This window comes from Pagrus pagrus, assembly GCF_965226575.1.
Source record: "Pagrus pagrus genome assembly, chromosome: 14".
Lineage (NCBI taxonomy): Eukaryota > Metazoa > Chordata > Actinopteri > Spariformes > Sparidae > Pagrus > Pagrus pagrus.
The window spans coordinates 24,349,954-24,377,925 of record NC_140198.1 but is presented as its reverse complement, the minus strand read 5'-3'; the positions used below and the strand labels follow the sequence as shown (position 1 = coordinate 24,377,925).

General features: G+C 45.6%; 1 protein-coding gene across 1 annotated transcript in view; it reads left to right on the top strand.

Moving 5' to 3' along the window:
- The window catches only part of auts2a (activator of transcription and developmental regulator AUTS2 a), a 309,944-nt gene extending 284,076 nt beyond the window's left edge, over positions 1–25,868 (top strand). Inside the window, exons 7-19 of the mRNA XM_084373812.1 lie at positions 12,916–13,486; positions 14,829–15,124; positions 16,202–16,419; positions 17,500–17,544; positions 18,754–18,849; positions 18,965–19,036; positions 19,445–19,474; positions 20,347–20,418; positions 21,331–21,472; positions 22,358–22,438; positions 22,541–22,624; positions 22,764–23,016; positions 23,227–25,868. Coding sequence (XP_084229938.1) covers positions 12,916–13,486; positions 14,829–15,124; positions 16,202–16,419; positions 17,500–17,544; positions 18,754–18,849; positions 18,965–19,036; positions 19,445–19,474; positions 20,347–20,418; positions 21,331–21,472; positions 22,358–22,438; positions 22,541–22,624; positions 22,764–23,016; positions 23,227–24,478 — 3,212 coding nt within the window. The 3' untranslated portion in view covers positions 24,479–25,868. The remainder of the gene's footprint in view (positions 1–12,915; positions 13,487–14,828; positions 15,125–16,201; positions 16,420–17,499; positions 17,545–18,753; positions 18,850–18,964; positions 19,037–19,444; positions 19,475–20,346; positions 20,419–21,330; positions 21,473–22,357; positions 22,439–22,540; positions 22,625–22,763; positions 23,017–23,226) is intronic.
- The last annotated feature ends 2,104 nt before the right edge of the window (positions 25,869–27,972 follow it).

The following is a 27,972-nucleotide window of genomic DNA, read 5'->3' as shown; positions in this document are numbered from 1 at the left end:
TAATGCAATTGTTTATTAAGTTGCAACTGATGTTTAATATATTTTATAAATGGTAGATAAATACTGTGTAGTTCTTACAAACAAACAAACGTTTGTACAGTTCAAACATTATGTGGATATTATTATAACGACGTATCTGATGTTTAAAAACCTTTACAATTGCTTAATAAATTATTTAGAAATCATTTCATTTTTTAAAAGTGAAATGACTATTAACTTAAGTTTAATTACCTATAAATGTGGCATTTATTAATGATGGTTATCATAAAGTGTTACCGTGCTGGGAGGACGTGATGGGGCTGTCCGACCTTTAGTACAACATCGCCCCCTGGTGTTGGGTGTGATCTCAGGATATCTTCTGACTTCTGAGCAGAGTGGGTGGAGAAGACGTGGTTAGGTTGTGGTGGGTGATGTGTGCGTGTGTAAAGGTATATATGTTTCCTGGAAAGGGCATTTTACAGCATTTGCATTTGATACAAGCAAAGTGTAACAGAGTGTCCAATTTTCCATTTCATCTCCATTCTTTGGTTCATCCTCTCTGCCTTTTGGGCGCTGTTCTGCCTGCCCAAACCCATCAACGTCCATCGGACTGTCACCATCTGTTACAGATTAAACTGCTCCTAGAGGGGCCTACTTGATTTCAAGGCTCCAGCATCCCCTCTTTATTCCACGTGTCAGCTTTTACTGTAAACACTGTTGTACAAAAACCAAAATCCCAAAAGGGATTGCTTGCAAACGGGCCGTTGCTGTGGAATGGGCTCCACGTCTGGTTTAGCTCTTAGCGTGTTAGATGGGGGCTCTGCTGGGCCGTTTAGAGGCAAAGCCGGGAAGCCGTGTTTGGAAGCTTTTTCCCTAAACCCTCACTCAGTCAATGTGCAGTGTGTGGTGTTGTGATGTATGAATCCCCTGGCCATGCCTGACACTAGCGAGCCTGTCTGAGCCCATGTCTTCACTGAGTAGCAGGCCGTGGACAGAGGCCGCATTGTTCCCCTAAAGTAACCCAAGCTGAGGGCAGCCGCTGCCCAAAGGGGGATATCAAGTTGTTCTCTCCCCACCAACACCACAATCCCAGCTTAAGCTCTGAGGCTTGACGAGGGAGCAGAGAGGCAGCTGACTGTTTGGACGACGGTGCAGTTCAAATAAACAGCTCAAATCCCAACCAGCCTCCCCGACACTAAACCCGCCCTCGCCAAGTATTGCAGTCCCACAGCCATAGCTCATCACTGTGAAGCTTGCCAACAGCTCTCAGCTAATTTGTGGTGTTATTTTGAAAAGCATGTTGATGTGGCTGCACTGAGGTTTCCTGAGAAAGAGGGCTGTGAGTAGAGGGAAGAGGGTGAGAACTTAGGCCTGGTTACATCTCCCTGCCTCCCCCTCCTGTGAGCGATGGGTAGGTTTACCACCACATCAGCAGACCACACAGCATTTCCAGGCTGGAGGGAAGGAGGGATGAAAGTGGAGTGGAGAGGAGAGGAAAGACTGCCATTAACAGCTTCGTCTCTGCGCCGGAGTGTCCCGCTAATCCGACTGCAGTGAAACCTGAGCGAGGGGGTAATGAGACGGCACTTGACACGCTCGCACTCATACGCACGCAGACACATCAGCTGCTTCTGTAATGCCGCCGAAGATTTAAGGAGAAAAAAGGCTACATGCAAATTGATACTTCACCAGTCATTTGATCCATGCATTCATGCTATTACCCCTCTGGAATGAGTTTTTCTTATATGGTTTTAACACTCAGTGCAGGCTGTATTGAATCTGATCCTGGCCTGTAAGTGCAGTGTGTATGTGTGTAAAACCAGTTGGCCCCATTTGAAAGAGAGTGAAAGAGGCCCAGACTGATGACTCTCTGGGGACAGATTTCTCTTTCCAGCCCTCCATGCCTCTCTCCCCGGTGAAATCATGGTGGTGTCAGTGTGTCAGCTCGAGCTGTCACTCTCCTTATTGCTCCAAGCCAGTTACTCTCATGCCCTGCTTCCTGGCCGAAGTGAGAGGGGGGGGGGGGGGAGGAAAGAGCAGGAGTGAGAGAGAGAGAGAGAGAGAGACAGAGGGCTTTTTCTACACTTGACACAGCGGAGGAGCAGAGCATCAACACCCCTTGATGCAATTGGAGAGTCTCAAAAGAAGGAAGGAGGGGACCAAGGCTGTCTGTCACCTTCAAGGAGCCAGCTGTACAATTAACAGACAACCCCACCCCCCCATGTTTTGGTTTGGTACGGTCCACTGGGCTTAGCTGACAGGCTGACAGGGCTTCATGGAGGACAGGCCAACACAGAACAGATCCAGGCAGGGGACATAGAGCTGCAGTACACACACCTCAACCAGGGTGGCATTGGACCTGTTGACTGGTAGAGTTTCTGTGTGTGCCTGTGTTTGAAAGAGAGAGCGAGAGAGAGAGAGAGAGGGAGAAAGAATGAGAAAATATGAGGTGTTTATGAGCGGGTGTGGGTTTTTATGAGCATGTGTCTGTAATTGAGATTTAAGCACGTCTGTGTTTGAAGTTTGTCGGTTCAACAGGCGATTGTCTATTGTTCCTCTGAGCTGCCACAGTGACTGACAAGAAACACATGTTGCAATGTTAGACGACGTGTTGTGAAACGCTTGAGTTGTGCTGACACGCAGCCTGAATTTTCTGTAATGTGAGATTCTAGTTGTTGTTTTCAGACGTATTCATCATAGCTCTGGGTTAATGATAAATTGAATTTATGTCCATTCAACTCGTGTGTGGGGACAACATGAGATCATAACAGCAAACCTGAGCGTTCCGATCACATCCTTACCTCAAGTCAAAGCAATCAACCCATCCACCTGGCTTGACTTGGATTTCAAAAGCACCCTGTTTTCTTGACGAACAGGTCGACTTTAGCTCGTCACATTGGTGCAGTGCCACAAAACTAAGACACAGTTCTATGTTGCAGCCTCAAGCAGGAGTGCACGTTAAAGCAGCTGAGCTTGCAGAGGTGCATACCACTTATTTATTTCCAAATGGGAGTCAGTAACAGTTTATGCTTTCCACTTGTGGTCTGCAGTGCCTCTCAGCTGTAAATGTCTGCACACAATATCATGCAAGGATGAGGGAAATAAGTTAATAATAAAAACAATCTGGTGTTTTGTTGTTTTGGGCATGTAGTTTTGTCCGCAAAAGTCCAACAAAAGATCCACACATTGTTCTGATTGCTCCTAACAAATGAAATGAGAGTAAGTAGAATAACTGAATAAAATATTACAGCTGAATGAAAACATTGAATGATTTAAAAGCCATTTAAAAGATCACTTTGAAAATTATTTATGAGGAAGTAAATACACTTAAGTGAAGGATACACACAACGCATTGTGGTCTGAAGTGTACAGCAATGATTAATTAATGAATCAACTAGCTGAAAAGTCAAAATTCTCTGACTCCAGTTTCTTAAATGTGAATTTAAGATCTGTTTTTAAGATTTTATATTATAAGACTGTGTGCTCTGGTTTCTTGACTCCTTTGTGACTGTGAACTGAATATCTTGAGGACATCATCTTGGATTTTGGGCAACTCTGATAAAACATTTTTATCATTTCTGACATTTCAGACCAAATTAATGGCAGATTAATAAACTATGAATATAATTGTTAGTTGCAGCCCCACAGATGTGCCATTTTCTGCTCCGATCCTGAACATATGGTCTGAATGGACAGTGATACTGTGTGGTGTTTGTAAAGTGTCCATACAGCTATGTGGTCGAACAGACAAAGGGGGCAGAAGTTTCATGGCTGGCTGAGGACGTGATATTCTAGCAGACATGTCAGGCGCTGTGGGGCTTTCAGCAGCCCCCACACTCTGTGTCTCTGGGGAGCAACATTTACACACAGAATGGCCACCTACCATTTCTCACTCCTCACTAGCAGAGATATCAGGCCCTGTGAGAAGCCCCTTCAGATGGTTTATGTACATGTGACATGTTTGAGGTCAAACGGTCTGGCTCGCTCCACAGCTGCCTTGTCTCTCGGTGTAGTTTTACACCGCTGCGACAGTGTGCACTGTCCAATTGCAGTGGACTGGATGGCTCCTCATTACACGCTGCTGTTATTTCAAAGCCTCAGTGAGCCTCGGCATGACAGCCAAACCTGTAGAGGATCTGTCAGCCGTGGGCAACGAGTGTCCCCCTGAGGGCTGCCCTGCACTGGCCCCTGGCAGGAGAAATCTGGCCTCATGGCTGGCTTTCCACCCGCCCTTTCTGGTGGTCACCTGTGCCAGCATGCCCGTCATCGAGTCCCTGACCCAGCTCTCCTCCCGTTACATTCCCTCTAGCCTGACCTCACACCCTCAGGGATATATAAAGATTTGTTCTCCAAAGGGGAGCTGGAAATGGGACACCCTGCAGCCACTGATCCCAGCGATACATCCTCATGTGCGCATAAAAATGGTGATGGTGTTTTCAGGGGGCGGTGTTGGGCAAAGGTGTCCAAACATTTAGGCCTCAGGAGCTGTTGGCAGATTTTCTGCATGCTGGTGGGGTGAGAAGTGAGCAGTGAGAGCAAGACGCCGAACCAGTTAACAGCCATTACAGGAGCAGCTGTAATCAGAGCTACTGTGGGTGGAAGAGTGTTGGTGCTGCAGCTCTCTGTTAGTAAATGGCTTCATAATGACTTGAGAGAGGAGACACTGCACATTGGGCCTCCCAGACAAAGTGTGAATGCAGCACGGATGGATACTAGCAAAGGTAGGAGACAGGCCAGAGCAAGTTTATCGCCTTTCTGCTCCTCTCTGTCACTCTTGTATTCCCCCCTTCCTCCTCCCCTTCTCTCTTGCACTCTGCCGTTATAAACATGTGTAAGTGCTTGTTCTCTGTGGTCTGGCAGCCGCTCCTCTACGGCCTCGCATCTGTCAGAAGAGCTCAAAACATTCAGTGGCTTACTAAGCCCAATTACCCCAGATTGCTACCATTTCACAGAGGATAACAGTCACAGACAGTCTATCTTAAAAGAGGAGTCAGGGGTTTATGTCTCGGTTAACCATGCACGCCATGACATCACTGCATAGACACACGCTATTTATATTTACATACACACTTGCTTTGACTTCACAACTTGTAATGCAAAATGCATAAACCAAATGAGACAGGCATGAAATATAGATGTTAAAAGGGCAGCTTAACAACTCTCCCCCGCCTCCGCCTGCCTTTGGCCTTTTGCTCAATCACCGCTTGTTAAAGCAGCGGTTTGTGTTACTGTGAGGGGATATCAGCACGCTGTGGTATTCTCACTGGAAGACTACACATGTCACGCTCTCGCAGCCAGAATAGTTGGCCTGCTCGCCTAACCCCCCTCCCTCTTGCCTCCCACCTTTATTTCTGCTTAGCTTCCATCTCCCCTTCCCCAGCCACCCCTGGGAGTCTAGCACTAATAAAACAGCTCCAGTCCAAGACCCTCCACACGACGGGATGTCCAGGCTGTGTAACCCAACACCTCTCTCGGCTCTAGCTTTAGAAAGCTGCTGACATGATGGAGAGTCTGGAAGCCAGCAGGGGAGCGTCCATCATTGTCAAGCCCCCCCAGCCCTGAGCTCCCATCCGGAGCATGTCCAACACGCATGCCTGTGAGCTGTGAACTCACTGCTGCGAGGTGCTCCGACACTCTGGAGACCGAGGGGGTATCGCAGAGTGTGGTGTTACTCCTGCTCTCAGAGCAGCTAATGCTGTTAAAGTCTTCAGAGCTGAAGAAGCAAGGGATAAGGAGCTAATAGCTGGAGATTCTCCGGAGGCTTTGGCTATGAGATCAGGGAGAAGGCTTCCCCAGCTAAGTTTACCATCACAGCTTCTCTGTGAACTGATCTCACCAGACCAGATTCTTAACTGTTCAACTCATTACACATTACATTTGTAAACAGTTGGTTAGCCTCCATCTTTAAGCACGGCAGGTAAAGCAGGAATTAACCACTTCCTCAGCAAAACTTCAAGCTGACATGTAAAGTCTCTGTAGAGGTGCATTGTGGGGCAAAGTCTCTGCAGATGAGACACCGAATCCCTTGGCTAATGTACAGACTTTGGTGGTATGGACTGTCTCCACTTTTGGCACAAGGGAGGAGTATTAGATCATCTGGGATCTCAAAACACCCTCCAGTCCCAGAGACGTGTGAGTCTAGCCCAGATGTCATCCTCTAATGTGAACTCCAGGGTATTCCACTGAGCTCCCAGAGAAGGAGGAGACCGGCTGGAGAAAAACAGACTATCCTGAGTGTGTGAATATTCTAAGTTTCACACAGGGAGTGTTCATTGAAGGGCTATTTTATTGGACTGCATTACAATGTGTAGCTGTACGTAATAAAGTTGAAAGTTGCTATAAAGACGCAAAGACAAGAGAGAAAAAGGAGAGACAGCGTTGGCTGGATGGGTCTGAGACTGAGGCTGCAAGTGAGGAAAGGAGTGAGCGAGCTCCGACAGACACTAGCGGCCTGCTGTTTATTGTGTTCCTCTGTGTGGGAGGGAGAGCTGTTAAAGATGTCTGCCATTAATGCGACTGCAGGCTTCATTAAGAACAAATAAACAGAGCCTGGTCCCTCACCAAGAAGCTCTTTGGGGAACATATGCTGTCTAAACCACTCCTGAGGTCGGACCACTGTCAACACTGGCTGCTCAATTACAACTCTAATTTTGTTGTCAAACAAAATATGGGAGTAGAAGAGGAGCGACTTTGCGGTGTTTTCCTTCTGTTCTTTTTTTCAGGGACAAAATGGTTTCCAGACTGAGGCCTGAGGCAACATTGTCTTTAAAAACGTTCTGCATAACTGAGGACTATGAATATTTTTGAGGGATATTTAGCCAGCCCAGCACGCAGGGAGATCCTGATTGTAATTAATGTTTACCGAGACATACCAACGCAAGATGGAATTTTCAATGAGGGCCAAGAACCCTTGTTCAGCACAATGTGCACTTTAATTGATTCAACTTGAGCAAACCGTCTGCCTCCCTTTGTTTATTTTTCTGTTTTCTGAGGAGAAGCACGATGATGATGATGATGATGATGATGATGATGATGATGATGATGCAGAGGAAAGAAGACAAAGTGAAGGAATGGAAAACTCCTCCCCACAATGCTACCATTGTTCCTGCTGCTAGTCCAGCTTCACCAGCCCACACAGTTGTAAAGACTGTCTCTAGACCAGATTAATCTGTACTTGATTCAGTGGCATCATGAAACAGTTTTCAGCAGGTGCATTGTCTCAGCTGCTCTACAGGATGGTAAAACTGTTGCCTCTGACAGAGCAGTGTGATCCGTGAGAGCTTTGAGCATGATTCTGCTTACTGGCACACGGCAGGGAGTAAGAGGGAGACTATCAGACAGAGATGGAGAAGAGGAGTCACAGGGGGAGAGTGAATAAGATGAACTTGAAAGTTCTCTAGGTTTCGGAGTTGTCTGCACTTTTTTTTTTATTTCCAGGCTGTAGATACAGTGCTAATTGCCTCCAGGCTACATTTTTCCATCCCCAATCACACAATGCTAAATACTGCCATGGTGTTGAAGTGCCAATCAAAATATCAGATTACAACATTCATAATCCATGTGTCCAATATGTCAGAATCTGTTGGATGGATTGCTATGACATTTGGTACAAACATGAATGATTCACAGATGATACATCCTAATACATTTTTCTCTAAAGCCAACATGAGGTTGAAAATTCAGGCATTGAGTGAAATGTCTCAACAATTATTTGATGGATTCTCATGAAATTTTGTCCAGATGTTCATATTCACACATTATAAACTTGAATATCTTTGGTGATCCCTTAACTTTTCATCTAACACCATCATCAGGTTTTTTAGTTCATCCACTACCTTTGTTTGTGACCAATACTGATATTCCCATCAGCATCAGCTGTACTTGTAGCTGTTTTCGTGCCAATTAATAAACGTTAACATTCTAACATGCTGAAATAGGATGGTGAACATGGTGAACATACAGGTTGCCGACATTATCATTGAGAACAACCCCAAGTTCAGTTCGGAATAATTTTCCAACAGTATCTCAGTTGTCCAGGTGACTCCCTCCCACCAGTTACAGTAGTAACATCTAGCAGCATGACACTGGTACAGGACAGACCTGCAGTCAGCACTCAGAGGTTACCTGTGGTTGCATCATCTGGTGCCTCTCAGTCCTCCCTCCCTCCCTGTTAGCACCTGTGTCCTAGACGCTCTCAACAGTTGCACAGCTGTCACAGCCTTGCAGCCTCCAGAGCAGTGACTCTGACCCACCTTGTCTTAATGATAGTCCACATGCTGTGAATAGAGATGTTGGAAAATTAAAGTTGCTATTGATCTGGGCATTATCGGTTAGTATGTGGAATTATGTGCTACTGTTGTGTCTTCACTTCAATAAGATTAAGGCTGCAGGCGTTTATACAGAACAAACACGAGGCAAACTACCACCAGTACTGACAAGAAACAGTGCTTTTTATGAAGGAGATGAAGAACAGTACATTTATTCTACTACTTAATCACAGCGTTGATGTTGTTGTGCTTTATTTCTGCCATTGTTTGACATTTTTATACTTGGTTGCTATGTTTTTTTTAGCAGATAAATAACTTTCAAAGTCATCATCAGTGTCAAATGTTCTTTGTGCTTTATTCTGGTAGTTTGAGTGTAAGCTGACCAGACAGCGGCCTCGTCTCTGAGGCACTAGCATCAGTGCATCAGGCTCAGCCCTCCCTGCATTTTGCCCCTGCTCTGTTCAAAGCTCTGACGTACACACAGTGGCCGCAGCTGAGCTATCAGTCTCGCCTGTGTGTGTTAGGGTGTTGGTTTTGTGTGATTAGAGCTATGCGACCCCTGTCTGGATCAAAGCCCATAAATGAGCGTGAGGGTTTTAAATTCATCGAGGCGCTATTTTGAGGAGGATGTGACGGACGGTGTGACGGCAAGGAGCGAAGGCTTGGGATGTCGCAGGGGTCTCAACAGCCATCAATTTGTCAGGATGGCTACAGGCCCAGGTGTAGGCTGTCATATCCACCCACACTCACATGACAGAGAGAGAAAGATTAGCAATAGTAGTTTTGGCTCGAGTTGGCCACTAATGTATTTTTCAAAAGGACAGGTGCTGGCCTGTCAGTTGCGCTTTAAAAAGATGGTGTTGTTGGCACTTGTTTGTTAATCATTTATATGGGCTAGGATGTATCCAGGGATGACGTTGAAATATAATATGCTAAATTAATCCCCTTATGTACTGCAGTAATGACCTAACACCATATTAAACCTCCTAATGCCCTGCATCTCACTTTGTCAGGCCTCCTGTCACTCCCTCTGTGGATCATAACACTGTGCAAAGATTGGTTCAAAGATTTGAGTCATTTGTCTCGCACATGGCTGCACCTATCCAAACCTCGCTGATGAAGGACCATTAACTAACCAATACACAGCTCTATTAACCCTGCAGGCTCAATGTGATATGAGCAGCACATTAAAAAATGCTAACAGTAAGTAATACAGCTGTGTGGAGATAATGAGCTTTGGTCCACTGCAGGACATTAACAACAATGGTGAGACGTACAACAGTGCCTGAAAAGAGGCCTGCATACCATTTAGTTTGTCTGTTATCTCATGTCATGGCATTTTTTTATAGAAAGAATTTTAAAGAAAAATCAAAATTCAGTTATTATCTACTTTCCCCCGCACGGATGGACAGTCAGGTGAAGTTTTATAGTCCACAAAACATTTCTGGAGCTTCACAACAAAACAGCGTTGCAGTATTCTCCTGAATAACTGAAGTAGATGGGGACTTATTTTAAAATGTTAAAATAACATCGAAAATAAAATGAGCAAAGTGGCTCCATACAGCTTGTTCGGTGTAATCCAAGTCTCTGGCAGCCCCGAGATCCCAAATTGATTTGAAAAGATGTTATTTGCACGCTTTTTCTAAGCTGAAATCCTCTCAAAGAGTTCGAATCGTTCAAAATGGGTCTACAAGCTCCAAACTGTGTCGAGGGTGTAAATAACATCTTTTCAAATCAATTTGGAGACTTGGATTACGCCAGACTAGCTGTATGAAGCTATTTTATTGTTTTCTTTTTATCTTTATTTTTTTCTTTTCGCGTTTTAAAGTCCCAATCTACTTCCATTGCTTGGGAGAATGCTGCAAGGCGTGACTTTCCATTGCTTTTTCTTTGGATAGATGTTTTTCATCCACCTTTGTCATACTGTTAAATTTTGTATGTTATCACATTATATTCAGTATATCCAGTTGTAGACTTTCTAATGATTACACACTGCAGTGTGGCTTTAACCATGTAGGGAGATACAAATCAGGAGTGGTGCTGTGTGCAGCTAATGCACTGTGTGTAGGAGATGGCTCACCCTGGGATAATGAGTTATCCCCATAAGCCCCTCACTGGGTCCCCTGACATTCAGCCTTAATGAATGGCTTTCCTGTACGCTCACACCCAGCTGACCCTCACAAAGCCCTCCTGTACCCCCTTCACCTCTCAAATCCGGCCTCTAGCTCGTGCCTCCCTGACTAACCCACACAGGCCTCATTCTCCACTCTAATGCTCCACCAAGCTACATGTACTAGTTAGAAACCCAAATACTACGAAAACGTAGAGAAACAGCAGCTCCTCGTATTTTGAGTAACCCAGGGGGGAATTGTGCTTATTTGTTTCCAGGGATGAAGAAGACTGACAAATGAACCCTCACGGGAGGGAAGCTGGTGTATACTCTTCTTCTCTTCTTCCCCGCTCCGCCTGGCCCTTGAGTCTTCATTATGACCAGAATAGACACCTTCTTTTTAGCGTGTTAGCACATTCTCAAAACAAGCTGTGGACCTCAGGGACTGAGAGGTGCAGCGGGAGACTTGAGAATTGGGAATTTCTCCTCTCCCCGTCTGCTGCGGTGAAGTTGTTTGCCAGCAGCAGTCTCTCTTGACCGGTAATAGTGTTTGTAAGTGGAGAAGATTGACATGGACGAGGGAGATGGATTTAAGGGCTGCCGGGCTTTCTTGTTCATTGATGCACGTCAGTGTTGAACAGGGATGTGATTTGTGTGCAGACTACCAAAGAGATATAGTTTCTATGTAAGGGTTAGTTAGCTTTGAAAACAGATGCCTCTCTGCATTATTAGTGGACTCTTCTTGTGCCTGCCCAAAGACGTCTTACAGAGACTACTATGAACACACTTCAACCTGGCAACGTGTGCCTTTTTGTCTCCTGACAGGCTGGCAGATGTCCCAGTAAGCTCTCCCACACAGAGCAAGAGTCAATAGCTGTTATTGTAGATATTGATTGTGATTTTGCATCAGGAATTACCTCCCCCGGCCCTTTAACTATGATACCACATGCACCTGCGGCTGCTAATACCTCACTTAGCATTTTAATGCTAATAGTAGGTTCTCATAGAGCCCTTAGCACAGCAGCTCAGCCTGCTCCCAGTGGAATTGGTCTGGAGGGAGTAGTGTGTCAGGGAGATGGAGGCCCGCTGTGACAGGCTGCAGCTCTGCAGTGCAGGCTGCTGCCTCAGCCCAGGGGAACTGGGTCCCATCTACACCTCTCTGGCAGGTGAAGGATTTAGCTGGCTCCCCTCAGGGGGAGGAGGAGCCCTCACTTCTGCCCTTAACCCCCCCTGAGGCCCGGGGAGAGTTAATTACAGTTTATGTATGCACTGTCATCCCCCATGAGCCCGTCTGCCTCTGGAGCAGCCAAGCTGACTGCTGATGTCTGAGCACTTTGTTCTGTAGGAGGAGGTCCCTACAGAGAAATACCCTGGACGGAGCTTATTAGCTATTGTTCTGAGTGACTTCAACATTGTACAGCGGTTATTATTCATTCTTTGGATTAATTCACACTTTGGCCATAATGGAGTCCAACCAGGGCTTCTAATGGCAGGTAATTGCTGGTTTTTCGCAATTACTGAAAGTCCATAAAATGAATCCTCACCTTGTCTGACAAGGACAAGCTAAATGTGCTTCCGTCCTTCATGCTACATGCGAAAGTGAATTAATGATGCGGTGTTATCCTGCTGTGTCCTTTAATATGCACTCAGTAGCCAAGCCAGTTTGCATGTGGTAAAGAACAAACACCAGATATGCATATTATTATATATGAATATTATTAAAGAGTAACTTTGCAGTTTTAATTTTGATAAATGATCTTAACTTTTGGAGAAGAGAAAGAGAAAAAAAGGAAATAAAAACCTTGCGCTTGTCTCTGCAGTTATGCAAACCTGTACACTGTGCATTCAGCTACAGTTTGTTTCCATACGCAGTAGATGTGTTACACCCATGAACAGAATTCATTTAAGTTGTCCTGCAAATAGAAGTTCTGTCATCCAGGCAATAGAAATTAACCTTGAAATGAAGGTGATGTTGTTTTGTGTGCGATACAAACCGATTTAGCCTGGAGAGGAAAAATACATTTCAGCTGTGTACTCCGTCCCCAGGGACAGTGTTAAAGGCTGTGTTAAAGGGCTCAGGAATTGGTGCTTGTGCTGGCACAGCTGCAAACCCCAGAAGGGCGTGTCGGCATGAGAAGGAAGAGTAGGACTACGTGTGTGTCAGTTTTGTGGGGCTGTCTGTCAGCTCAGAGTGCACACACTAAGCATGGCAGAGGAGATGGCAGTTAGAAAAACAAGATTCAGAATGAATGTAGCTCACACATGAACACACGTGTAAGCTTTGTTAGAGATGTTCAACTGCAGTGTTCACTTACCTGAGGAAAGGAGGTCATTATGCATACACACACTTAAAGAGCTGAGAATCTGTGTGTGGTGTTTGACTTCCAGCAAGTTCGAAACCATTAAAATTGGCATTCATCAACATGGCAGTGAAAATGAATGTCTCTGCTATATTCAGCTTTTAACATTTTTTTTCTTGTGGGCCCCCAGCTTGAAAACTAACACTTGTTATCAGAGGTGCAGTTTTTTCACACAGATTTTCTCTCTGTTTTTACACAGTTCCAGATTTTGGCATCGATGTGCTCTCCACCAATGGCAGCCAGGAGCCTCATGGCCCAGGCCTCGTCAAGGTGTCAGGCCTAGAGCGCAGTCAGGAGAGGAGCCAGGAGAGCTGCAGGGACCCCCAACCCCCTGCATCCAGCACCCCAAGTCAGCCTCCGACACCCCAAGTCCTCCCCCTGCCCCAGCCGCAGCCCCAGCCATCCGTCCCCCAGCCCCCGTCCCCCCGTCGGACCCAGACGAACGGCTCCACCCAGGCCCCGGCCTCCACACACCTGCCCCCACGCTCAGAGGCTCTCCCCAGGCCTCAGACGCCTGCAGCCCTGCCTCTCGCCCAGGGCCAAGAGCCCTCGCCGCCCCCCCCTCCCCGGCCCCTGCACCAGCCTGATCTGCTGTCCCATCCCCGGCCTCCGCCAACGCCCATCCTTCACCCACACCCACCATCGCCCGCCCTCCCTACACATCATCCTCATCAACAGCACCCCAGTCAGGCAGGGCCCCACCGGCCCCCATCACGCTGCCACCCCCGGCCCGTTTCTGCCTACAACGGCCTCAACCTCAACGGTCACAGGTAAGGCTGATAACACACACACATTAATAGATCTGTTTATTATAAAAAACACTCACGTCTCTCATTTCCTCATGCACTCTGATGCAGAAAAGACAAAACCACCACATTCACACACACTTGAAAATACTAAAATATCTCTTGAGCTGAAAGTACGCATGATGCATGATCAGTATGTAAATTGGTACCAGGGAGAGCTTGAAGTCCCAGAGCCACACAGCAGCTCTGATTATTAACTATGGAATAAAAAGGCCACACTGCCCTGAGTGTCTCTAATGTATGAGCCACCCACATTGTCATCAGGGCTCCATACAGATTCCAGCCCTCATCAGTTAAACTGGCTGTATGTGCCAAAGCTTAGTGCAGCCTTGAATCAGTCCCATACTGTGTTTATTTAATGAATGAGAGGATATTTGTGCATGAGAACTGGAGGAAAACAGGCTCAAAGTTGTTCTTCTTTGAAAGAAATTAAATATTTCCACCTCAAGTAGTAAAGAATCCTCAGCGGGACTACACCTTCTGTGTTCAAATACAATATGATCACAGTCATTTCTCATATTATTAAAAAGAACAAGAATGGAGCTGGAGCAGGACTAAGTCTAATCTGTTGTTTCCTGTATCTGTTGAGAAGCACTGAGGCCTGTGAGGCTCTCTCCATTAATTTAAGACTCCAGGATAGCTCCTTCAGAACCCACTCAGTCCCAACAACAGCTCTGCCTTGCAGGCTCTCAGGACTTGGCTTCGCCTCCCTCTCACTGTGCCAGCCCTGCCAGTCTGCCAGTGCGCCAACAGGGCCTGGCACCCACTATGAATAATCACGGCCGGGGCCCACAGCAAATGCGGGCGCTGCAAATGAGCTTTTAGGCTTAGTGTGTGGAGCTGTGGAGACGCAAGCTCTGTGACTGCCCCCGGGGAAAACCCACACACACTACAAAAGACTGTTTGCTTACACATGCACACACACCCTCTCTCCCTCTCATCCCATTTCCGATGCACATGTTCACTACCTGGCTCTAGAGGAAGTGCCTTAACAGAAGCTGTTCAAAGACAGATGCTCGCTCTGTTATGCTTGCCAGCGGTGGTTTATTTGCATCCGAGGGTGTTGTGAATGTGGTGTTTTTCGCGGATCATGTTTGCCCTGGATTCTGTGAAGCACGAGAGAGGCAGGGAGGCGTTTGTAAATGGAGGACAGTTGAGGTGTGAAAACACTGTGCTGGGAATTGAACGTCGGAGCAGATGGAGATGAGGGGATGTGGAGGAACAAGTGTTAATTTTGACTGATCACGCCTGGCTTAACCTGCCTCCTGTCTCCATCTCTCTCTTCTCTTTCTCTTTCTCTTTACAGCAGCAGCAGGAGCAGCACCCCAGGCACCAAGCCCCACGGGCCCCCTGCTGCCTCTTTGCACCTCCCCCACCACCCACCTCCTCCTGCAGCGGCCGCAGCGGCAGCCTCCACCTTCCCCCTGCCCTTGGCCGCTAACCAGAACACCCCCCACGGCTTCCCCCCTGCCTTGCAGTCCTCGCCGCACCCACATCACCCCAATATGTTCGCTCCTCCAGCGGCCTTGCCTCCACCACCACCACTTACGTCTAGCACCCTGCCAGTACCCGGACATCCTGCTGCTGGGAGTGCCTACTCAGGTAAACATCACAGCTGTTCGTAAACATCCCCACATCGCCCCCAGCTGGCGTGGCAGAGGATTGCACATTCAGCTGACAGAAAACAACAAAACACTTCTCTTTGAAAGCATTTGAGATGCAGAGACAGACAGAATGTTGGCCGGGTGATTATTTAAAGAAACAAACAAGCGAGTCCAAGATAATCCACATGTTCTCCGTGCTGGGGCTTTGTGTGTTTATAGGCGTGTGGACAGTTAGAGTTCACACTCTTCACAGTCTGTCATGCTCTGATTGATCGACTCTCCACACACCATTAATATCCACCAGCAAGTCAGGCCGCATTGCAAAAGCCATTACAGACCCCGTGCACATTTCCGCGTAGTGGTGTCGAGCTAAATGTCAGGGTCAGTATGGGAAGAGGAGGAGGGCTCGCCTTTAGCGACGTTCCCAGAACCTCCATTTTCACCCGGATAGTGTTCATGTGCAAGAAATCAATTTGGTCAATACAGAACGGAGCAAGCTGGATTTTGTTCAAAAGATACTAATGAAATTTTTATGAAGAGAAAATTCCACCCACACTCCCAGCCCAATAAAGCTTGAAATGAATGCAGAAAATATTGTGGTGAGTCACTCTGGAATAGGAAGGATAAGGTTACTCTGGAGGAGATGTAATCTCTCAAGGCAGGTTTTGTTGGATTTAGAAGAAAAGCCAGTGATTTCTTGAAATCCATTCTTCCTGGCTGCTCAGAGGTTATTAGAACAACAGATGTTGTTGTCTCACAGGGGCTGTAGTGTATCAAATCACAGCATTTGACAGTTCCAGCAGTCAGACAGCTCTAATCATCTCGAGGCTCACTTAAATTTAAAATGACATGCCGATAATCACAGCCATTTCCTGGTTGTTTCTTTTTTATGGCTTTGGCTCTCACATTGGAGCCCAGAGCACTCGGGGAGTCTTTGAGGGGCGTCCAGCAACACGAGGAATACTTAATTGTATGTTCCGAGTCTGACACATGGAAATGCCTGCGAACACTTGATAGCCACCTTCCTTTCATTAACAAACCCGGTCCTAATCCTTTCTCTCTCGCTCTTCTCCAGAACAAGACCTTCTGCGCCAGGAGCTCAACACCCGTTTCCTGGCCTCCCAGAGCGCCGACCGCGGCGCCTCGCTGGGCCCTCCGCCCTACCTGCGCACCGAGTTCCACCAACACCAGCATCAGCACCAGCATCAGCACCAACACACCCACCAGCACACTCACCAGCACACCTTCACGCCCTTCCCCCACACCATCATGCCCACCCCAGCACCGACCATGGTGCGTACCCCTGCCAGAAATGTGAGGATAAGTAAACGCAACTGTGCTGGGACGGAGCGGGTGGAGGGAGTCAATGGGGGGAAAATTCACCACAGCTAAAATGTTTTTATATGTCTTCTAATAATGAGTTTTACATGTGCATAAGAATGGGCGGGCATGGCACTGAGAGTGTTTTCACCTTGTGGTTGTGAGAGTGAAGATTTTACACAGTTGGACTTGTGTGTTAGCAGCACGCTGTAGGGACTTGTGGGTTTCTGTGGCGGCCTTTCAATGATGACCATGTGTGTCCGTCCACGCCACAATGATGCCTTTATTCTCCCGGAAAGCCTTTCTAGTGTTTTCTCTGGCGTGCTGTAGGACTCCAGACTTGAGTCGCCCGTTATTTCTAAATTGGCAATAACTTGCCCAAAGCATGTTAAGTTCAGAGCCAGCTCTCAGAACATAATACACTTAATTCATTCTGAATTTAATGACATCATTTGGTCCCATTTGGGGGTTTTCATTACTGGCGAATGCTTGGCGTTAAGAGCCCCGCTGTTTGTTGGGGGAGACCACAGGCAATGGGTGGCTAGAGTTAAACTACACAAACACGCACACACACACACATTTGTAACTGCCTGGCCCATAGAGAGTTCACTTGGCTCTGATGATACCTCAAAGGCAGCATGGCGAGGCCTCTGACAGCTAATGAGGCCATAAAAAGGCTCTTTATGGCTGCAGTGTTTAGTCTTGACTGGGGAAATGTTCGCCCTGAGCCGGCGCTGCACCACTAAAAGGAGACCAAATGAGACACAGAACCCACGCTAGTTTACAAGGTCTTCAGATGATCACGAAAAGGGGAGGATGAAAACAGTCTGGTTTGGGAAGTGGTTGATCTTAGAGCAGATCAGAGTCGACATTTTAGATCTTGAATCAAAATCTCAATCTGTGATCATGTTGTTAATCCTAAAATACAGTTTGTGATGCATGCTGTGTTGGCCTGCAGTGACCCTGAAAGGCTAATCTCAACCCTGTTACACTGTATATGTGCAGGTTATTATGTTTTCTTTGTACTTAGCTCTGTTTCGTTTTCTCCTACAGTTTGACAAATACCCAACAAAAGTTGACCCCTTCTACAGACACAGTGTGAGTTTCCCTACTGCGTACTATCTGCCTGCAGAGCCCTTTGTTACTTGCCCATTATTCCATTTCAGCCCATGCCGAGTTGGTGTTATAGCTCTGTGTGCGTGGATGTGTTTGTGTGTGTGAGATTTCATGCAATCGTTCATCTGCTTCTTAATGGATACTGTAAGCTCCTAGCTGTACCATTTCACCCTTCAGCCCCAGCAAATGTTATGATAAATGAAACGGTGCTGGATTCTTAAATCTCGGAGCACAAGATTTATTGTGCGTGCATGTAACGGTGAAATTGTTGTGCATAGAAATTAACATAGAGAGAGGAGAGTGTGTTATTGCCAGAGGAACACTATATCGCTGTCTTACTTACTGCTCTTCATTTGTATTTGTCTGCTAACAGCAGTGGCTTGCTCATGATTATTACTCACTAAAGGGGTCCTATTTAAAAAATTGGACCCTGCTCGCTTCAAAGCGTGCTTTTTCTACAAACCCTGAGCTGCGAGGAGGATTTTAATATCAGAAAAATCATGTATTTGTAATAGATGTTGCAGGATGTTGCTCGCTTGTTTTTCAGTGCTTCATTTCTGATTCTTAGTATTTCCTTGTTGTTATTATGGTAGCAGCAAACACCCTGAAGCCATTTCCTCTCTCTAAAACACACCGACGTCTCAAAACATGGTGCACAAGGAAACACAAGTTGCATTTAAAACCTCACAACATATCCTCAAGTGCTTCTAATAACTCATCCTTTCAACCCAAGTTTTTAATAATTCTGTTGCACCAGCCAGGATTAAAGCAGTGCAAGCGTGCAAGTTCACGAACATGAAAAACAGCCTGTACTGCCACTAATATGATTGACAAGAACAATTACACTGAGTAGCTGATAACACATCTGTTTCTCTACAGGAAGCCTTGAGCACTTGTTTGGTTTACATGTGTTTTGCTTGTATTACAACATTCTAGTTTTCATATCAAAGGAGTGTTTTCCCTTATTTAATCCACTGGGGACGAGCAGTAAAATATTTTATTAACTCGCAGTTTGTGAAACATGGAGGAAATTCCCGTCTAAGCAGTCTGGGTAAATGGAAAAAAGATTGAATGTTGGGGTTCATCAACACATCACTGTAACCTGTTTGTTCCATCTCCACTGCCTCATGAAGCTGCTGTCCTGCATTTAGACTTAACCATCCTCACACCTACTCTTCCTCTCCTCCTCAGCTCTTCCACTCCTACCCACCGGCCATGTCTGGCCTTCCCCCCGTCATCCCCCCGACCGGGCCCTTCGGCTCGCTGCAGGGCGCCTTTCAGCCCAAGGTAAGACACACAGGGACAACGCCGCACACCCACGTTCTTCAACACACATAGACAAAGTGGACGCAGAAGTTATTTACAGAGAATGTTGTTTCGATCTGTGTCTGGTGCTCTCTAGACCTCTAATCCACTCGATGTGTCCACGAGACCTGGAGCCGTCCCACACACATTCTTACAGAAGGACCCAAGGGTAAGAGCACACACACACACACACACGCAGTAACAGCTAACACTAGAGGAGGTAGAGGTAACCTTTAGACCCTATGTGGATGTTGCATAAGCCTTTGAGTCATCAGATGGAGGTTTTCAACACTAAATTAAGTCTTTGTCAAGATTTCATATGCAGTTAGCTGTTGTGTGTTCCTGCCTTCGTCTCTCCTGCCATATTTGCCTGTAATCATCTGTACGCAGAGGGTCACACAGGAGGAACCCTGTTTAACACCCATTTGTTAATTGTTCCTGAAATGCTTAATTTTAAAGGGAAATTATAACATTTTAATTTGGTTCATAATGAATGCCACATGCAGAGACTAATTAGAGGTAATTTGATTGACAGCAAAATAACTCAACCTTTTTATGTCCCCTCTCCCTCCTGCAGTTAACGGATCCATTTCGGCCCATTCTCAGGGTGAGTGCCCACTCCCTGCAGTGTCTCCTGCAGACACACACACACACACACACACACACACACACACACACACACACACACACACACACACACACACACACACACCTCCCACCACACAAACACAAAATAATAACCATGATGTCATAAAGGGTTTTTGCTAATGGAGTGGATAGCATCTTTTAATTAAATGAGTGCTGCACTCTGAGGCAGAGAGTCATTATTTTATATCACAACAAAGCTCAGTTTGGAGAGCAGCGCAGCCTCTGCATGTAGAAGTGCTGTCGTCAGACTTTGCTCAGATGTAGACGTGCTTTGCTCAAAAAGTCTTTCCAGTTTCATACAAGACCATTAACATCTCAGCTATAATTACGACGCCTCTGCAACATGCCACATCACCATCATAGACCTTATCTCGACTAATAACATGAACGCAGCATACACTAATCTCATTTGTTTGCAATTAAGTCATCTGAAGATGACATACTGATAAGATAAATGTAGTAACTGTAATACCTTTAATCACATATTACTTAAAGATGGCTGTATGATTGCTGAGTTGATTGTGTGAGGGTTAACAATAAAGTGCACTCACAGTATAGCATGATATCTTTTTGATATGGGTGTAATCAGCCTGAAGACTTTAGCTGATGTGACGCATCCACATTTGTTTGCCTTTCTTCATTTCCATATTATTGTGCCAGTGTGGATAAACCAGAGCTTTCAGAAAAAAAAAAGCTTTTTTAAAACGATTACAAAAATAAAAATTCCACACAATTGACCTTTACACAGTAAACTGATAGCAGTAAAAGCTTTACTGTCATTATTGTTAAAGAGTAAAGTTGTGACACCATGTTTTCATCTTGTTCCTACAGAAACCAGGGAAGTGGTGCGCCATGCATGTCCATATTGCTTGGCAGATATACCATCACCAACAGAAAGTAAAGGTGAGGACTCATCTGACTCCTCTCTCTGCTTTGTGCTGAAGAATTAACACAGAGTATGCACATGTTCACTACCTGGCTCTGTGTCTTAATTCCATACTACACTGTATATTTATCTTCTTGATATACTGTCTTTTGCCATTACCATACATGAAATGATGAGGCGTGTGCATCAAACTGCAACTTTTTATGTTTTGTTTTCTGAGCTCCTCCTCTACATTTAGTTTCGAGCTTAGCTTTGAGAAATGTATCCCTTTCCTTTGTGCAATGCATTGCGGGAGTACAGTATAGTGCACAGTGACATCACACTTAGGTCTGTTCCTTTAGTATGCATACCGGCTGTTTTGAGTTAACTTTATTTTGCAACTTTTCCTGCGTAAACACACTACAGACTCAAAGGCTTACCGGATTAGTGTGTAGTGTGGATTCTGGACACAGCTCCACTTTCTCTACTGTAAAAAATAATGATTTGGACTTCAGGTTGTCATAATACTAGCCTTTAAACTTCCATACAATACTGTATTACAAATAAAATACTCTTGCTACTTTTGACCAACATATTCTTTTAAGGTCTTTCTGTGGTTCAAATAATATTTTAAAGACTGAAGAAGATCTGATCTGATACATTGGTGAAAGTTCCTCATGACTGTTGCCATGACTACAAGTCACTTTACAAAAGAAAAATTCAAATACAGCAATTAATTTTGATTGAATATTTTTAGCAGTCATAATCACTTCTTATCACAAGGTATAAGATTACGTCCTTGAGCAAGACAAACATCTAGTCGCTCACTTCCTCTAGTTTACTTAATAAGAATACTTCTATTATTATCCTAAATATAATATAATACACAGTGATGTGCTGTGTAAAGGGGTTTTACATGTGTTTCTCTCTGTCGGTTTGCCGTCTTCCAGCAGCAGATGCAGGTCGACCCTCACAAGCTAGACTTTGGCCTCAAGCCGGAGTTCCTGAGTCGACCTCCGGGCCCCAGCCTCTTTGGCGCCATCCATCACCCAAGCGACTTGGCACGGCCCGCCACGCTCTTCTCCGCTGCAGGTGAGTGTGCGTCAGATCTCCGGGCAGTAAGATTGATTGATGGTTAACCACAGTACCCTCTGACATACAGCAGCAGTCCATCAATTCCTGCTGCTCAGAGTCAACTGCTGTCTGCTTAGATTATTGTTACCGAACAGAGACAGTAAAACCAACAGAATTTCTCCAGTGTGAATATCAGTATAGTGCATCTATCTTCAGTCAACACATTGCTGAATTGGACATATACAAAATAAAGACTTACTTGGACAATAAACATTTTAACTAAAGGTCAACTTAGTAGGTTTTCTTGTGGTCTTTGTCAGCGGAGGATATTTGCTCAGTTCATGACACATGCTTATTTCCATTTCTGGCATCTCTCCATGAAACACTAATGAATGTAAAGCTGAACCGAAGCCAGAATTTTGAGGCCGATATCAGTGCTTGCAAGTTTTACAGGGCTTAGCAAGCCAGAGCTAATGAGGCTGTATTTAGGCTCAGCAGTACTTTAAATGCTAGATCACTATCATGTTTACCATCTTAGTTTAGCAATTGTTCATTAGGACTAAACAAAGTGCAGCTGAGGCTGATGGGAATGTTATTAGTTTAGCAGGTATTTGGTCATAAACCAAAGTTTTGGACTTTCAACCTGAGGTGAAGGTGCCAGATAAAAAGTCAAAGGATCGCCAAAGTCAGCACGCTTCATCTACCTCAAACACATAGCTGACATTTCCATGCTGCCTTCGTGTTCTTCATCTTCTAGGCCCAGATGATTCGTCGACTGGACTCAAGTTAAAAGTTTTAGATAAAGTTAATGAGTGGACCATGAGTTAACACTCATACACTCAGTAGTACTGCAGTCAGTGATTCATGGATGTTTCTGTGACACTTCTGTCTCTCCCTCCTCAGGTCCCACACACCCATCAGCAGGACCTTTCGGTCACCCAGCCCACCATCCTGGAAACTTCCTCACCCCAGCATCTCACTTAGGTAGGAGGACCCTTCAGTTCACTTCTCCTCAGTTTCTGATCTGAAGCAGGAAAATAAGGATGTGATTGAATGCATGGTAACATGTTGTGTCTCTCCCTCCAGAACCTTTTAGTCGACCTACGTCATTTGGAGGACTGGGAGCCCTCAGTTCATCGGCATTCGGGGGACTGGGAAATCCAGCACTAAGTGAGTTTTAACTTCATGAATGATGCTATTGTTGCTGTGTAAGAACATCAACAGAGTAGAAGTTAAATGCAGTTATACACCAGCCAAGATGTCGAGATACGCATTTAACTTGTGTCCTACTGTGTTTTTCCGCGTGTTGAATCCCTAGCAGCGGCCAACTCAGTGTTCGGTCATAAAGATGGCCCCAACGCACAGCAGCACTTCAACAGCGGCGGTAACGGCGGCCACCAGGAGCCGTGGAACCGCCTGCACCGTACACCGCCTTCCTTCCCCACGCCGCCGCCCTGGCTGAAACCCGGAGAGTCTGAGAGGAGCACCTCGGCCAGCTCACACGAGAGGGACCGAGACTCTGACAAACGGGAGCCGTCCGTCAGTAAAGACGACAAGGACAGGTGGGTGTTCCCTCAGTGTAAGAAGATGCATAGAATAACAGGGCTTTGGGAACATATCAGACTTGTTATCTTTTTATCTTTCTTTGTTCTGATGTAATGCAGTTAAATACTTTGTACATATTTTTGCTTATTCTTTCAATTTGGAATAAAAGTTTAAAGATCCTCAGTTACTGGTGCTGATGAAGGGACTTTTCTCCTTTTTCCTTCCAGAGATTCTGTAGAAAAGCGTCATTCAAGCCATCCATCCCCAGTCCCCGTCAACCCCATCAGCCTCCTTGGCCACAGCCGACCTCCAGAGCACCACAGGAACCACCTGCCCCCAGTCTCTGGAGAGCCTCAGAGGGACAAGGAGAACAAGGCCAAAGACAGGGAGAGGGAGCACTCAGACTCCTGGAAAGACAATGGCACAGATGAACACAAGCTCAAAGACAACCAGCACAGCGACAAGGACACACCCATCATCCACGACGGCCGAGTGTCAGAGGACAAAGTGTCCAACAGGGGGACGCCATCGCCCTACGTGCGGCAGACAAGCCTGGAACGTCCCAACAGTGGGCTGAGCAGGGAGGTCCTGGAGAAGAAGATAGAGCTGCCGTACGAGCACCAGAAGAAAAACAGTGAGGTGAAAGTGAAGGAGGAGCGGAAGGAGGATCAGGACGGAGCCACAGAGAGGCAGAGTGAGCACCCCACACAGGCACCCTCGCCACGCCACACGCCAAACCTCCATCCTCCCTCCTCCATGCCTGTGCCCATGGGCATGCCTGGTGTCCACCCCATCAACAGCATCAGCAGCCTGGAGAGAACTCGAGTGGTGGCGCCCTTCATGGGTATCAGCCCTATCCCAGGAGCTGACAGGTTCCCTTACCCCGCCTTCCACTGGGACCCAATGAGGGACCCCTACAGGGGCCTGGACATTCACAGACGGGACCCTCTGGCCAGGGACCTGCTGCTGAGGAACGACCCTCTGCACCGGCTGGCAGCGCCACGCCTCTACGAGGCCGAGCGCTCCTACAGGGACCGTGAGCCTCATGACTTTAACCGTGACCACCCTCACCCTCTGGCCCTGGAGCACCGGAGGGAACATGAGCGTGCCCAGCTGGAGGAGCGTGACCGCCTCAACATGCTCAGAGAGGACTATGAGCATGGGCGCCTCCACCCCGCAATGCACCATCCAGCCCTTGATGGACACCTCCCCCACCCCGCCCAGGGCCTCATGGCCCCTGGACTCCCAGGCATGCACTACTCCAGGGTCAGCCCCACAGCTGCAGCGGCGGCAGCTGCTGCCGCTGCCGCAGCCCATCAGAACGGTATCCTGAACAAAACGCCACCCACCGCCTCTCTGAGCGCCCCGCCCCCACTCATCCCCACACTGGGTGCCCGGCCAGGCTCACCCAGACGGACTACTCCCCTGGCCACAGATATCAGAGACAGACCGCCCCACAAAGACATCGAGGCGCGGTGAGCTGAGCCTCAGCAGACTCGGTGCCCCTGCTGCCCTGTGCCTCACTAACACTGAACTCACACCAAGCACTTAGCTTTGGGCAAAGCAAGACTGTAACATAGCTGTGAATAACTTATGTGGGCAGAGACGTGCCCACACAATGAATTGTTTTTGTATAAAATGACACAGAGACAATAATCATGGAACAAAACATTGATTTTTCAAAGATTTGTTTTGCAGTTTGCTCCAGCTTTTTGTGCTCATTCTTTCTCTTGTACAGCGCAGTGACGTGGAGTCAGAATGAACCGTTTTGGAATGTACAGGTACTTTAGCACTGACAGACAGCAAAGTGTGTAGATAATGTGTACAGTCGCTGTGCTCGCTCTGTATGGATTAAAAATCATGGTACAAATATGCAAAAGGGTGTTTTGAAAGCTTTACTTTGAACACATGTAAATAGAGGAGTATTACAGCGGTGATTCAGAATGTGCTTTTTGCAGTTTCTTTTCTGTTTTGCGGTTGACGCAGCTGATTAGCATTGTACCAGAGACCCCATATTCAACTATGCAACAAATGTCTGGGCTCCCTTTCTGAAAGCTGGCCTTCTCACCACTACTGACTGTGTACCAGTAAAGGACAAATAGCTGTATTCTCTCCACAACTCAGACTGGACACTCCAGGTCCATGCAAACAGATACAAGCTTTAAGTGATCCACACAGGGCTAGAATCTGGATTCAACTAAAATCAAGTGTTTTGAGAACTATTTTCTCAATCACGATAAAATGTGGTGACAATCCTAGACACAGTAGATGGAAGCATTGCAGTTCAAAGTAAAAAGCCAGCAGCACAAATGTTAAGATGATTATTCTTCCTTTGCTCAGTCAGTCAGCAGCAGTCTTGTTCTGGGGAGAATGCAGCACATTAACACCATGACAGCACATCTGCCCCATTGAAGGAGTGTAAAGTACATGTTTTGGAAATAGGTTCTGTTGGTCAAACAGTGTATTAAAGTGCTTTCCTAAGTTGTTGTACCTACAAAATCAAAAGACAAAAAAGCAAGTCTAACCTACGGACAGTTTGTTTCTAACGAGCAGAGATCTATTTTAGTAGTCCACTGAAGGTTTAGTTGTGCGCTTCAAACTCTGTGATATCATGTCGTGCAGTGTTTTTTAATCCAACATAAAAATGTCCACCGGAGCCATAGTGGTTAGTCGATGCGTATTGCGAAAAGATTGTTAAATGAGAAACTTTTTTTGCTGTTTACCATGTACAGGGGAAAAAAATGAAGTCTTTCTAGATCATGTACAAAAATGAGAAAAAAATGAAGCGACTGAATCTTCAGCATGCTCCTCATTTAAACTTGTGTTATGTAAATTGTGCCATGTTATTAAAAAATGTGTACTAACCCTGTCTGTGGGGCTCTTATTCCTCCACCGACGTGCACTGAGCTGAGTAAACAGGCTGTGTTTCTTTTTGACACCCTGTGCTTTAACACTTAATGACTTCCGTATTAGACTCCAGTGAAGGATAAACTACCTCGGTTTAAACTCTCACCTGCATCCAAAGTGTTTTAAGTGCTGCTGATTGTGTAGTTATAAAGCAGCTCTAAAGATCTTGATACAGTCACTTCTAATCATGTTTCATCATTCACCTCAAGAGCCACAGGAGGACATTTGCCTCATTTCTCACAATCTGCTGTACCAGTAGGTGCCGACTTACCAGAAAATTGCTTGGTAACAGTTCTAATGGCGGAAACGTCATGCATCACTCTGCATCAGCTACTTGGACAAGTGAGGGCTTGTGCGCGGCTCAATAACAGTGCTTTAAACATCAGCAGCCTTCACTGGTGAATCATGGCACGCTACTTGTGTATTCATCAGAGGATGCAAGAGTTATTGACATTCCCATTATGCTGAATAACCACAGCATTCATGCAGCCCATTCTCTGATTGATGTTTAGCACCAAGGCACCCGGGTCATGCATCAATCAAATGTTGGCTCGATCCGTTACTGGTGGGAAATGTGGGTTGCTTGGATTTCCGCCTGCCAAGTAAATGCCTCCTGCTCCTGGGACCAACACTAATTTTCCTTTCAGACCTGTAAGTGCTGTTATACAGTATGGTGTAGTTCAGGCTGTGGACCAGAAGAGGGCGCCAAACTGCTAGAAATATTAACTTGTAGGACAAAGGCCCTCAAAGCTGCCATAAGACAAGAGGTGTAATGATGACATGACAGTCTCACCCTGTCCTGCAGACAATGTTTATTTTCATTAGAGCCAAATTACATCGTCAGTCAGTCAACTGACACAGCATTAATCAGCCACAATGTTGATAACCCATTCATCTTAAGTAATGGTTCCAGCCTCTTAAATCTCAATGTATTCTGATATTTTTACCCTCCTATGATCATCAACAATCATCAGTCATTGTTCCAGCAATATATCCAATTATTGTGTGATTTAGATTCTTAACGGTCCTGTTGGTAAGAATGCCCAACCAGTCAAATAGTGACGATTTGGGGTTGTAGGTCGGGTCAGCCAAGCTAGGAATGAGACTTATAAATCAACTTTCCTATAACCAGGACCTCTAACTGTGAGGATTTAAGATGATTCTCACTATCACTACTGTAAATTGAATATCTTTTGATTTTGGAGCATCTGAAATATCAATAAGCTTTCTGAGAACTTGTCACGTGCATGTTTTTCACAATTTGCTATCTGATATTTTACAGACCAAATAATGAATCTGTTAGTCAGTACTAAATGATCAGTACATTAAATTGTTAATGAGAAGAGTAACTGTATTTGTAGCCCTAATTTTCTTTGATCATCAACCTGCTGATAGTTAGATTAATAATTTAGTGGATGAAATGTCAGAAAACTGAAAATTTTGATTACAAGTCAATATTGTGTGTGTCTGTCATGTCCAACCAACAATGTAAACATTTAAATTTAAGATAATCAATTTATCATAAAAAAGTAGACAATCAGTGATAATTAAAACTTTCTTTTGTATCAGTCAACTAATTGATTATTCAACTAATAATTTCAGCTTTCATCTCACTGTCTCTCTGTAATCACTAACTCCTCTTTTATATAACAGACTTCAGTTTTGATGTTAAATGTCCATTGTGTAGGATTTAGTGGCAGATAGCAGTGAGTTAGCAGACTGCAACCAACTCAACACTCACCGTCCTCTATGGCTCAGTGTGTTTTGTTTGTCTGTTCTGGGCTACTGTAGGAACATGGCAATGCAACATGGTGCAACATCGCCTCCCTTTGTAGATATACTGTAAAAGGCTCGCTCTGAGGCAACAAAAATACATGATTCTTTGTTTCGGGTGATTATATTATTTATAAATGATAAATACTATATTCCATTTCTGATGCTAAATCCTCCAAAATCCTTCACACTAGACCTTTAAGGTTGACTTAAGCAGAAAACTATGTATCCCTGGTTATTTATATAACCTAACTTTGACGCAGAAATAATCTTATCTGTAAGCAAAGTCTAGA